This window comes from Colobus angolensis, unplaced genomic scaffold (assembly GCF_000951035.1).
Source record: "Colobus angolensis palliatus isolate OR3802 unplaced genomic scaffold, Cang.pa_1.0 Scaffold131, whole genome shotgun sequence".
Classification (NCBI taxonomy): domain Eukaryota; kingdom Metazoa; phylum Chordata; class Mammalia; order Primates; family Cercopithecidae; genus Colobus; species Colobus angolensis.
Window position 1 is genome coordinate 882,381 of NW_012114364.1, and position 12,339 is coordinate 894,719.

At 37.2% G+C, this 12,339-nt stretch overlaps 1 protein-coding gene across 6 annotated transcripts in view; it reads left to right on the plus strand.

The window, feature by feature from the left end:
* Positions 1–12,339, plus strand: part of CAPRIN2 (caprin family member 2) — a 45,458-nt gene that overhangs the window by 22,517 nt on the left and 10,602 nt on the right. For 5 of the 6 annotated variants that reach the window (XM_011934093.1, XM_011934091.1, XM_011934092.1 and 2 more), the window contains 7 exons: positions 440–607; positions 1,955–1,998; positions 2,904–3,581; positions 6,105–6,227; positions 7,727–7,808; positions 8,861–8,916; positions 11,251–11,355. In XM_011934093.1, coding sequence (XP_011789483.1) covers positions 440–607; positions 1,955–1,998; positions 2,904–3,581; positions 6,105–6,227; positions 7,727–7,808; positions 8,861–8,916; positions 11,251–11,355 — 1,256 coding nt within the window. The remainder of the gene's footprint in view (positions 1–439; positions 608–1,954; positions 1,999–2,903; positions 3,582–6,104; positions 6,228–7,726; positions 7,809–8,860; positions 8,917–11,250; positions 11,356–12,339) is intronic. The other variant, XM_011934096.1, reaches the window with a different exon arrangement.

A 12,339-nucleotide genomic window follows, 5' to 3' on the forward strand; every position in this document is an offset into this window, starting at 1 on the left:
GGAAGATAGAGTGGTTGCTAGTTGTGATGTCTTGGGAGCAGATAGGAAAAATGACTTATTTCTCATCTCAGAGAATAGATGTATGCTTTTGTGACATATTTGATTAGGGTCTCTGATTTTTAGTCATTTTTCAAATGGTGGAAATGGAGGTCCAGAGAAACTAAAGTGACTTGCTGAACTTTTGAGATTCTGATCTTGTTAAAATTCGTATTGATTCAGCATAAAATAAAGATGGACTGTATATTTACTTTTCATGGTACTGATAAGTTCTCCAGTCAGTACCATGAAAATGTAAACTGTTGTAAACTATTGTAACGATGCATTGTGTACATCAATGTAAACTGTTGTAACGGTGTACTACAACTAGGATAAAATTAGGACTTCCCAGTAATTTTCAGTGAGGTCATGTGACAACTAAGTCTTAATCACTCTTTCTTAGACAAACACTTGAAAGATCTACTGTCTAAATTGCTGAACTCAGGCTACTTTGAAAGTATCCCAGTTCCCAAAAATGCCAAGGAAAAGGAAGTACCACTGGAGGATGAAATGCTAATACAATCAGAGAAAAAAACACAATTATCGAAGACTGAATCCGTCAAAGAGTCAGGTTTGTTGTGACCTCTGAAAATCCTTAAAGTGGTTGCATTTTTTAATACCCCAAATGAGTCACATATTGTACAATGATTGCCTTATTTTAATTTGTAAGGTTCTACATGCATGGAAACCTTTACTTACCGCAGTATAAACCTAGGTTTATAAAACATCTGTAGGCTTTATCACCATAATTTACAGAGTGAACCTTATTAGAAATATTAGTTTGTACTTTTTCCCACAAGAATACATTGGTTAAAAGGAGGCATTTATGGAATTTCAGTAAACTTCTCTGTTAAACTACTAGTGGGATAATTCTGTTTAAAATTGTTTACAATGAAAGTTATGGTAGAATCCAATAGTGTAGTAGAATGAGGATGTAATTAACCTAAGGTTGAAATATCAATTCAGGAGAAAAAAGTGCTGAAGTCAGTAAAGAAAATATACTTTTAAAATTACCATTTGCCTGGGGAACAAATATTTTGAGCAAATGGCACTTTTGCTTTTGTTTACCAAACTTGGATTTATTAACTATCTCTTCTAAGGAGGTAGTCCAGGCAGGGTTCTGGTAGCCATAAGCAAGAGTCAAACCATTTTCTATGTTTATTTCCCCTTAGTTCTTAATACAAAGTCCAGTGCTTAAGTATCTCCACACTCTTATCCCCTCCTAACCTTAAACTGGCTTGTAAGAAGTTTTTTTTTTTTGAAACGGAGTCTCGCTCTGTCGCCCAGGCTGGAGTGCAGTGGCCGGATCTCAGCTCACTGCAAGCTCCGCCTCCCAGGTCATTCTCCCGCCTCAGCCTCCCGAGTAGCTGGGATTACAGGCGCCCGCCACCTCGCCTGGCTAGTTTTTTGTATTTTTTGGTAGAGACGGGGTTTCATCATGTTAGCCAGGATGGTCTCGATCTCCTGAGCTCGTGATCCGCCCGTCTTGGCCTCCCAAAGTGCTGGGATTACAGGCTTGAGCCACCGCGCCCGGCCGTAAGAAGTTTTTAAGGGCTCTATTTCAAGCTGAGATGACCAATTTTTACCCCACGGGACATGAGCTATAATGCTAACTTGAAAAAAACTGTGTTTTAGGGTAAGAGAAAATAGTCTTATTTTCAGATATCAGTTTTAAGCCGAAACTTGACTTTTGTGAAGTGTCTTACATAAGGAGAGCTACTAGTTTGAACTAGCCTCAGACCACATGCTTTGGACTAACAAGCAATAGAATTCCTCTTGCCATCAATATACTTGATTGTATTGCCCTTTTTCTGTTATGAGTCTTCTGAAATATGTTTCTAGAATGAATTATAGTTGTAATCTGTCTAAAAACTTATAGTTCCCGTAGTGTTTATTCGAATTCTTTTTATCATCCCAGAGTCTCTAATGGAATTTGCCCAGCCAGAGATACAACCACAAGAGGTAAGATACTGAAGGACAATTTGCTGATGTTGATTTTTCAGCCTTTTGTATAGGGTTGTGGTTGGAAGCTAAGGCTCTGGAGCCAGACTGCCCGAGCTTAAACCCTGGTTCCGCAGTTTACTAGCTTAGGGACTTTGGGCAAGAAGTCTGATCCAGCTGTGTCTGTTATTCCTCATATGTAAAATAGGGATAATGATAATGACTAATTCATGGGATTATTGTGAGGATTAAAGAGGTTGATCTAAATTCTATATTACTTAGAATTTGACCTGGCACACTGACTGCCCAAGTGTTAGCTATTTTTGGCTCCTGTGTTAGAGGAACTTTAAGATGCACAGGACTTTGCCGTCTCCAGAATTTACTCACATTGGTAGCAGAAAAGGGTATTTGTTTTCTCTCTGAAGTGACATTGAAATTCATGGGAAGCTGAAAAGAATGGGAGATTCAAAAACAGTATAATTGATGTATAGGGGAAATAAATAAAACACTGGTAGCTTAGGAAAGTAAGGTTTAAGGTTACATAATTTAACTTCGAAGTTGAACTATCCTCTGCCTTTTAATGTTTGAGGGAGTCACGTCGGGAGGAGGGTCCTAAGGCTGGCAAAGGCAGAACAGCCTTGGTAGAAGAGTCCGAGTCAAGCAGTTGTTGCCAGTCTTAGGCAAGTCAAACAGAAATTGCTACTTTTGAAGTAGCGAAGTCTGTATTTCTGTTAATTGAGGAAAAAAGAATGGACAGAAAAGTAGGAAAGAGAAGTAGGAAAGTCTTTTCAAGTAGAATAAGGACAGAAATTTCATATTAGTGCAAGAACTTAGATCAATGGACATAATGATACTAATAGGGTTGAATATTCCCTTCAAGGTCTTCTATGAATTTTGTGACTTAAGTGCATTGTTTCTTTATCTAGTTTCTTAACAGACGCTATATGACAGAAGTAGATTATTCAAACAAACAAGGCGAAGAGCAACCTTGGGAAGCAGATTATGCTAGAAAACCAAATCTCCCAAAACGCTGGGATATGCTTACTGAACCAGATGGTCAAGAGAAGAAACAGGAATCCTTTAAGTCCTGGGAGTCTCCTGGTAAGCACCAGGAGGTATCCAAGCCTGCCGTTTCCTTAGAACAGAGGAAACAAGACACCTCAAAACTCAGGTCTACTCTGCCAGAAGAGCAGAAGAAGCAGGAGATCTCCAAATCCAAGCCATCTCCTAGCCAGTGGAAGCAAGAAACACCTAAATCCAAAGCAGGATATGTTCAAGAGGAACAAAAGAAGCAGGAGACACCAAAGCTGTGGCCAGCTCAGCTGCAGAAAGAACAAGATCCAAAGAAGCAAACTCCAAAGTCTTGGACACCTTCCGTGCAGAGTGAACAGAACACCACCAAGTCATGGACCACTCCCATGTGTGAAGAACAGGATTCAAAACAGCCAGAGACTCCAAAATCCTGGGAAAACAATGTTGAGAGTCAGAAACACTCTTTAACATCACAGTCACAGATTTCTCCAAAGTCCTGGGGAGTAGCTACAGCAAGCCTCATACCAAATGACCAGCTCCTGCCCAGGAAATTTAACACAGAACCCAAAGATGTGAGTTGATCTGTATCATTCTGCTTCTGTCAGTGTAGGCATAAATAAGGTGTTGTGGTAATGACTTTTTAGTTCTCTCTCTTTTTTTTTTTTGGAGATGGAGAATCACTCTGTCACCGCGACTGGAGTGCAGTGGCACAACCTTCGCCTCCTGAGTTCAGGCGATTCTCCTGCCTCAGCCTCCTGAGTAGCTGGGACTACAGATGCATGCCACCATGCCTGGCTAATTTTTTGTATTTTTAGTAGAGACGAGGTTTCACCTTGTTAGCCAGGATGGCCTGTATCTCCTGATCTCGTGATCCACCCACCTCACCCTCCCAAAGTGCTTGAGATTACAGGCGTGAGCCATTGCTCCCAGCCTTAGTTCTCTTCAAAACCCATGTGAAGTTAATGTATAAAATATTTCACCCTCTTTAGTGGGTAGATTTATTATTTTCCCTTGAAAACTGGGAGTTAATCTAGTCTGTCTTTGAACCTAATCTGAGATGAAATTTCTGCAATTATAAAATGTTGTTTTAATGCCAAAATTTTAACAACATAACATGATATGAAAATAGTAGATAGTTTAGACAAGACCATAGTGTGAACAAGTGAGTAATGTAAATGCTTGTCACAGGATGGGAGATACTGTATTTCGTTTGTTGTCATTTGCCTGCTATATGAATAACTTTTTCTGACAAGTTATATTTTTCTATATTATCTTGCTTCTCTTCTACTCCTTTATGGTCACTCAGTTTAGCCCAGGTGTTTATGAAGGTGGTTTAGGGTGATTGCAGATACTTCAGTATTGGGGGAAGAGTTTGAATTAGTTCTCTATTTCCATTTCAAAATGAGAATTTTTCCAAAGGTAGGAAGAGTGTTGGCATTAAATATTTTGTAGTTAGGTTTTGGAGTACAAGATTCAGTTAAAATATAAGGCCACATTCTTTTAAGCATAAATAACCTATTTCAGGTAGATAATACTTACATTGAATAATTCTTAGGTATAGTACTATGTTAGGGTTGCCTTTTATTGTAAATTATTTATTTACTACTATTTATAACGTAAACTTGTTACCACCTCATTTGCTGAGATGTATGAACTTGTGCTTCCACTGATCTCTTATCTCTGTGGAGTAGTCTTCCTTGCACTTTTGTGCCATTTTAGCTAAAGGCTTTCTGATAAACCATTGGCCCTCTAATAATGTGAAAAACATTTTGCTTGGGGAAAGCAAAGCATTGCATTTTATAAGTAAATTACCCTTGGCTTAATTCTGCTATGGAAACAAAATTTTAGAGTTATGTGGCTGTTTTGCTCTCCTTTCTCCTTTCAAGTTGCTAATATTAATTTTAGCTTCTTCCTGACCCTGCGGAAGATTAGCAGCTTTATTTTATTAACCAAATGTCGCACAACCATAACTGTAATATAACTATTTTGAAAAACATATTTTAAAACCCAACTTAATATCTCAATACAGCTGCTTTTAAAAACGTGGTTTAAAATTCCGGTAGGTATAGCAATGCAGAACTTTTATCATACCAGAATATTATCATGCTATTTGATGAATTGCATTTAAAATCAGGGTTGCATATTTGGAAAGGTCAAAACATATTTAATTTGCTTTTGTGGCACAGATAGCATTATATTGAAGTTGCAGGGTTTTTCATTTACTGAGAGGAGAGGATACTTCTGTGTGTAATATAGTATTTTTCTGTCTTTCTTGGAATCTGAGCTGTCTAGAATATTGACTAAGTACAGTCAAATGCAGAGTAGAGTTCAAAGCCAAAAGACTAGATAACGTGAAATTAATCACTAATGTTCAAACCTTCCTCCTAAAAGAGTCTCGTATGTATTCACTTATGGTCTCTTAACTCTATTTTATCTGGTACCTTTGACAAACTTAGCTGTGTATCTTCTTTGAGAATTAGAAGGTGGAGAAGAGGAGCTAGTGGAGACTGGCATGTTGACAGCTTTAAAAAGTAACTGTAAATTGGTCTAATTCAGGATGTGTAGCAATTTTAAGCAATTTAGGATGAATATCAGTAGCCCCCAAGAGTGTACTTACTTTATAACAAAATATAGTGTATCCCCCTCAATTTTAGGGTATGTGTGTGTGTGCATGTATATATGTATTTACATTTTGATTTCTGAAATCAGATACATCTTAAAAATGGGATGCATATTTAATGTGGTAGTAGTAATTTTTGCCCTGGAAAAAAAATCATTGGTATGTCTCATAGTCATTGGTGTCTTATACTAGAGGACATATGGTAACTTGTGTCCATAATGAAAACACTCTTAACAAGGAGGTTCTGCTGGATCTTAATTTTGTGTTTTAGAAAGAGTTCCATGAAAATTGTGAAGGGGAAAAATCTGTTTAAAGTTTGCTCATTTAGAAACAGTATTTATGAGAAAATTCTTTATCTGTGATAAATGAACATTGCTGTTTTTTCTTTTCCTTTAAGATGTAGTGATAAGCTGTTTCCTAGACTAGGCTCTTGAATTTGAATTTCACTCTTACATATTATGGGTTTATCTTGTAGGTGCCTAAGCCTATGCATCAGCCTGTAGGTTCTTCCTCTACCCTTCCGAAGGATCCAGTATTGAGGAAAGAAAAACTGCAGGATCTGATGACCCAGATTCAAGGAACTTGTAACTTTATGCAAGTATGAGTCATTTACAAAATCTTAAATGATATTCATGGGGATTCTAATTGGAAACATTACAGTGAAATTATTGTTAAGAGCATTGATTATTCTGTCAAGTCCTGGCTCTGCTGCCTCCTAGCTCTCCTAGCCTAGAGTTTAGGCAAATTACTTGATTCTGCCTCAGTTTCTTTATTTGAAAAAAGAGGATTATTGTTCCTACTTCCTAAGTTTGTTAGAACAAAAAAAAAATGAAGTAAGCATGTGAAAAGCTTAACTTGCACAAGTATCATTACTGCTACAGATCATCAGTACTGAGAACTGTGAGAACCTACTCTATGCTTGGTATTGTTAGGTACCGTTGTAGTATAGATATAGAAAATAAGACATTCATTGCCTTCAAGGAATTTATATTCCAGTTGTAGAAGATTGTAAATTTATGTTAAATCAACAGTTAAATGATAAATTGTGTTATACAATATGTTTATGTTGTGAGATACACAGAATTTGAGAATAGTATGAGATTACTGAGGGCTAAAGTAGTCAAATAAGTATTTTTGTTTAGTAAAAGGTCCTGAGCTTTGAATATAGACATGGGTTTAAATTCTGTTATTTACCAGCTGTTTAATTGACCTTTAACACTTATTTGCAAAATGTAGGAATTGCCTATACCATCAGATTACTTGAAGATGAAAGAACTAAAATGCTCCCTGCAAGTGTGTAGCTTAAGTGTGCAAAATACTGGAAACTTTTCTGGGAGAACCGAGATAGGCAGAAGAGAGTGATTTTGCATCATGGAAGTGTTTCAACAGCATGAGCTAGTAAATGGTTGAGATAAATAGGTGCTCTTTGGTTGGGTGTAATAAAAATGGGGGTTCTGATTAGACTAGGATTGATGGCTATGTGTAGGACCTTAGTAAGGTCAAGAATTTCTTCTCCAACTTAGTCCTTAGATTTACTATTGTAGTTGTTTTGTTTTGTTTTGTTTAAAGACAGGGTCTCACTCTGCTGGCCGAGGTTGGGGTGCAGTGGTGTGATCAAAGCTCAGTGCAGCCTTGAACTCCTGGGCTCAAGCAATCCTCTTGTCTCAGCCTCCTGAGCATCTGGGCCTACAGGCACATATCACCATGCCTAGCTAATTCTTCAAAAAATTTTTAGTAGCATCAAGGTCTCACTTTGTGCCCATGCTGGTCTCGAACTCCTGAGCTCAGGCAATCCTCCTACCTAAGCCTCCCAAAGTGCTGGGGTTGCAGGTGTGAGCCACTGCGCACAGCCTACTCTTGTGGGTTTAGCACTCTACACAGCCTTAAGGTATAGCAGTTACTTTAGATTTTAATTCTTAATTTCTTTTTCTATGGAGACTATTTTTGGCATCCTGAGATAGTGATTAGCCAGATACCTATAGCTTTAGCTAGGTATCTGTAGCTAATAGACTATAGGCAGCATCATGAATAATTTAATGGTAATAGCTTTTAAATGAGTAATCTCTGTTTCTACTCTATTTAAAATTGTATCTTTAGGAGTCTGTTCTGGACTTTGACAAACCTTCAAGTGCAATTCCATCATCACAACCGCCTTCAGTTACTCCAGGTAGCCCCGTAGGTATGTAATCATTCTAAAGACTTGGAACAAACGTCTTGAGCTAACAGCTGTTTGTTGTTGTTGTTGTTGTCTTTTCAAATGATTTTATTTTAGATGTCCTAATATGTTGGTATATTAATTTATTCTAACTGTATATATCTGTTACCAGTTATACATGGGTAAATTACCGTTAGGACATTAGTGTACTTAACTGACTTGTTTTCACTTTTTGGAGAAAGGCTCTGGATGGGTGAATGGAAATACTCAATAGCTGTTTTTGTAATTTATGTTGTTGTTGGAGTGAATTCTGACCAGAACTTGCTTGACTCCTTTGGACTCTAAATCTAGTGTTGAGGCTTTTAGGTCTTAACTACGGTGCGATTACCACAATGAAGTGTAGAACGGTGATTAACACAGTAACTAACAAAGGAGCCTACGTTAGAATCTGGCCCAATGCTTCAAAGCTTAGGCTTTTTGCTCCACATTTGTTTTTCTCCAGAGAGGAATGACATAAAGCTAGTCCAGCTGTAGTGAGCAGTATACACCAGCTTGAAGATTGGTGCAGCAATTCCTGGGTGAAGTAAGAGTAAATAGAGAGTAATTAATAAAAGTGATGAATATTAACAAGAAGAAACAAACTATATAATTGAAAAGTATATTAATATATATAATGAGAAAAAAACTGAATAGATGATCCAGATAAGATTGACTTTGAAATTTGTGAAACTTAATCAGTTAATTACTATGCATGGTAGCTCGGGTCTTATCCTCCAGATCACTATTATCAGTTATTTTTTAATGTCTTAGTTCTTTTCTTTTGGAAGTCTTGAAATGCTACTTTTGCCCATTTAACCTTAGAACATCACTCTGTGTCACCGATGGAACTAGTATTTTCTATTCTTCTACAGTTCTCTCTTTTTAAAACTCTTAATAGAAAGTGCATAATGAACTTGAAACCTAGTCCTTCCAGCTAATACCTTTTTTTGTGAAGTGTAAGCTTTAGTTTCCTCCTAGTTGATATGCATAAGCTTTTGTCTTCCCTCAATAGTTACTGTTTGTTTTACTCCTTGCAGCATCTAAAGAACAAAATCTGTCCAGTCAAAGTGATTTTCTTCAAGAGCCATTACAGGTAACTTTCCAAATTAATCTTTTATTCTTTATTAGTCAAGGAAGAAGCTCTTGCTTTGGAAAGAATAATCAGACTTACTGATTCTAATGTACCTAATGAAATTATTGAAAGTATTCTAAGCATATCTAGTTTAGTAGATTAAATACAACTTGTCCTAAAATGATTCCCTGATGACTATGCTGAAAACATCTAATACAGGTTTGCTGACTTTAGCAAGGAGAGAGCAAGCCTGAAGAAATCAGAGGGTACCTTGTCTAAGAATATTATGTTCTCTTGAGCTACTTAAGTCATTTAGTTTATTAACATAGTAAAGTGTCTGAAGAAAGAAATTATTTTTTTTTTTAATTTTTTTTATTGAGACAGAGTCTTGCTCTGTCACCCAGGCTGGAGTGCAGTGGCATGATCTCATCTCACTGCTACTTCTGCCTCATGGGTTCAAGCAGTTCTCTGCCTCAGCCTCCCAAGTAGCTAGGATTACAGGCGCCCACCACCACACCTGCCTAATTTTTTTGTATTTTCAGTAGAGATGGGGTTTCACCATCTTGGCCAGGCTGATCTTGAACTCCTGACCTCATGATCCACACACCTCAGCCTCTCAAAGTGCTGGGATTACAGGTGTGAGCCGCTGCACCCAGCCTTAATTTTCAAACTGTGTTTATTGAGCAGGGTATATTGAGGTTTTTCCTACTTTCCTCCAATTCACTCACTGCTTTTACTAAAGCAGTTAAATTTTATCTGTTCCAGCTGTTTAGGGTTCTCCATAAGGCTTTCAATTGACAAATTTTTTGAAAAGCACTGGTCTAGTTCAGTAGTTCTCTGGTGGAGGCTGTGGGATGGCTGCATCGGAAGCCCCTGGTCACTTTAATAAGGTATACATTTCTAGATAAGACCTTAGACCTGTTAGAGCAGAATTTTCTAGGGTGTTACCTATATTTTTAAAAACTTCCTGGTTGAATCTTCATACCCATTTTTTAGAACATTGGTTTCAAACATCATGTTTATTTACCAATAACCCACCTCCAACTGGTCTACTTAAAAAGCACTAATTTGGAAGCAGGAACTGCCATCACTTCTAAATAAATACTAATATAAATGTCTTTGTTATTAAATGAACCTTTTAACTGAAATTCAAGCCATTTTAAGATTAACTATCAAGTGGCCTAAGATGCCTTAACTTAAGTGTCTGTGAATCTTCACTTAGCAACAGAGTTAGTTATTTCCCCACAACAGCCAGTTCTACTTTTCTTGGGCACTTGTCTCATTACTTTAATGACATAGCCAGAAGAAAGACCTAGTTTTAGAAACACTCTAATCTCATAATGGTTCTAATATTTTGGCCAGATCTAAGTTAGGCCTATTTATTTGGGTAATATAAGATGTTCTAAAGGATTTTCAATATTTTTTTCCATAAGATCTTGAAACTTAATCCCCAGTCTCCTTCCTAAAAAGCAACATATCATGATGCCTCCTTCAAGAAGGTCACTGAAACATAATTTCTCTGTTTTGTTACCCTTCATTAGTTTCCAGTTCACCTATTTTATTACTTGGGGTCCTCAGAACCACATAGAAGCATTTAGATAAAAGGAGTGGATTCACTGAAACTTTAGACCTTGCTCTTGCCAGATTTTTATGGGTGTCTCTCTGCTATTTTTGAATACCTGTTGCGTGATAGAATTCTTTCCTAGCCACTCTTTTCATTTTCTGTTGGTTACAGTTGTCACAACTTTTGTTCCTAATGTACTTTCTCCCAATTTTTATTTTACATATGCTATCAGCTTTGATTTTTCACTGGCATTTTTGGTGCCATTCTGATTTATGTAGAGCTTATTCTTTCTGTTTATGCTTTAGCCTGCCTTTTTAGGACGCTGATAGCACTTAGCATGAAAGCATAGTTAACTATGATCTCTGGCAGAGCTGTGCCTACAGTGTTAAATATGCCCAGAGCTCACCTTCCCATGGATGTTATCTACTGCAGGGCCAAGAATCAGTGAAAATGGGATGAGATGTGTAGTTTTGGTGACCAGGCCTGGAAAGGCAGTGTAGCAGGCTGCTTGTGTTTGAATCTCAGCTCTGCCACTTAATTGTAGTATGATCTTGGGCAAATTTCTTAACCTTTCTTTGTCACTGCTTCATTGTCAATAAAATGAGAATAGTACCTACCTCACAGATTACCATTAGGATTAAATATATTAACATGTGTAAAGTGTTTAGTAGAGTGCTTCTTGACACATGTGCCTGTTCAGTAAGAGTAATATATTAGGAAGGCCAGGGCCCAAGAAATATAAAGTGAACAAAATGTGCCTTTTACAATGTTTTGTATTTTCCTGTGTCTAGGCTACTTCTTCTCCAGTTACTTGTAGCTCAAATGCTTGCTTGGTTACTACCGATCAGGCTTCTTCTGGATCTGAAACAGAGTTTATGACCTCAGAGACTCCTGAGGTAAAAGACCAATTGTCTTACTTTCTTTTGTGTCTTAAAGAATAGCAGAACCAGTTTATCTGATGAATTACAGGCGTGATTAGTTGAATGATGTACCATTTATACTTTATTAATGTATTGCTTTCTATAGATACTGTGATCTTAGAACTTATACAGATAACTTTATTGTGGCTTTGCCCTATAAATAGATTTAATATGGTATTGCCTTATCTAGTGCAATAAATGCCAATTTTTAATCTAAAATAATGAAAAGTGTAGGTAGCATTAAGTCAAATTTCTCACTATATTTACACTGGAGGACTTTTAGGAGAAAAGTTTCTTATTTGTATAACTGAAAGCTCAATAGCTTTATATTTTTAATATTAGTACTTACTGAGTTGGAATGAGTTACAATCTTATTTTGGCTAACTTTGTCAAAAATATTTTGGGTCAGGTGCAGTGGCTCACGCCTGCAATCCCAGCGCTTTGAGAGGCCAAGGCAGGTGGATCACTTGAGGTCAGGAGTTCAAGACCAGCCTGGCCAACATGGTGAAGCCCCGTCTCTCCTAAAAATACAAAAATTAGCTGTGCACGGTGGCGCGTGCCTCTAGTCCCAGGTACTCAGGAGGCTGAGGCCGGAGAATTGCTTGAACCTGGGAGGCGGAGTTTGCAGAGATTGTGTGCCACTGCACTTTAGCCTGGGTGACAAAGTGAGACACTGTCTCAAAAAAAAAAAAAAAGGCATTTTAACGGTATTATGTTTGTGCTTTCAATTTCAATTCTAAGTTACAGTTTTTACTAAGTTTGAGTAAATTCTTAAGATGGACATAGTAGGATGAATTTTGAGGGGTAATTTAGCAACTATCAGGTATTTTTTGTTAACTATTATACAAGAATATGTATTCATTATAGAATATAAGAAAATATAGATAATCCTTAGTTTTTATGGTGCTGACTTGATCTGAATTTAAATTAACTCATTCCTCATTTTAAGAAGAGGAAGAA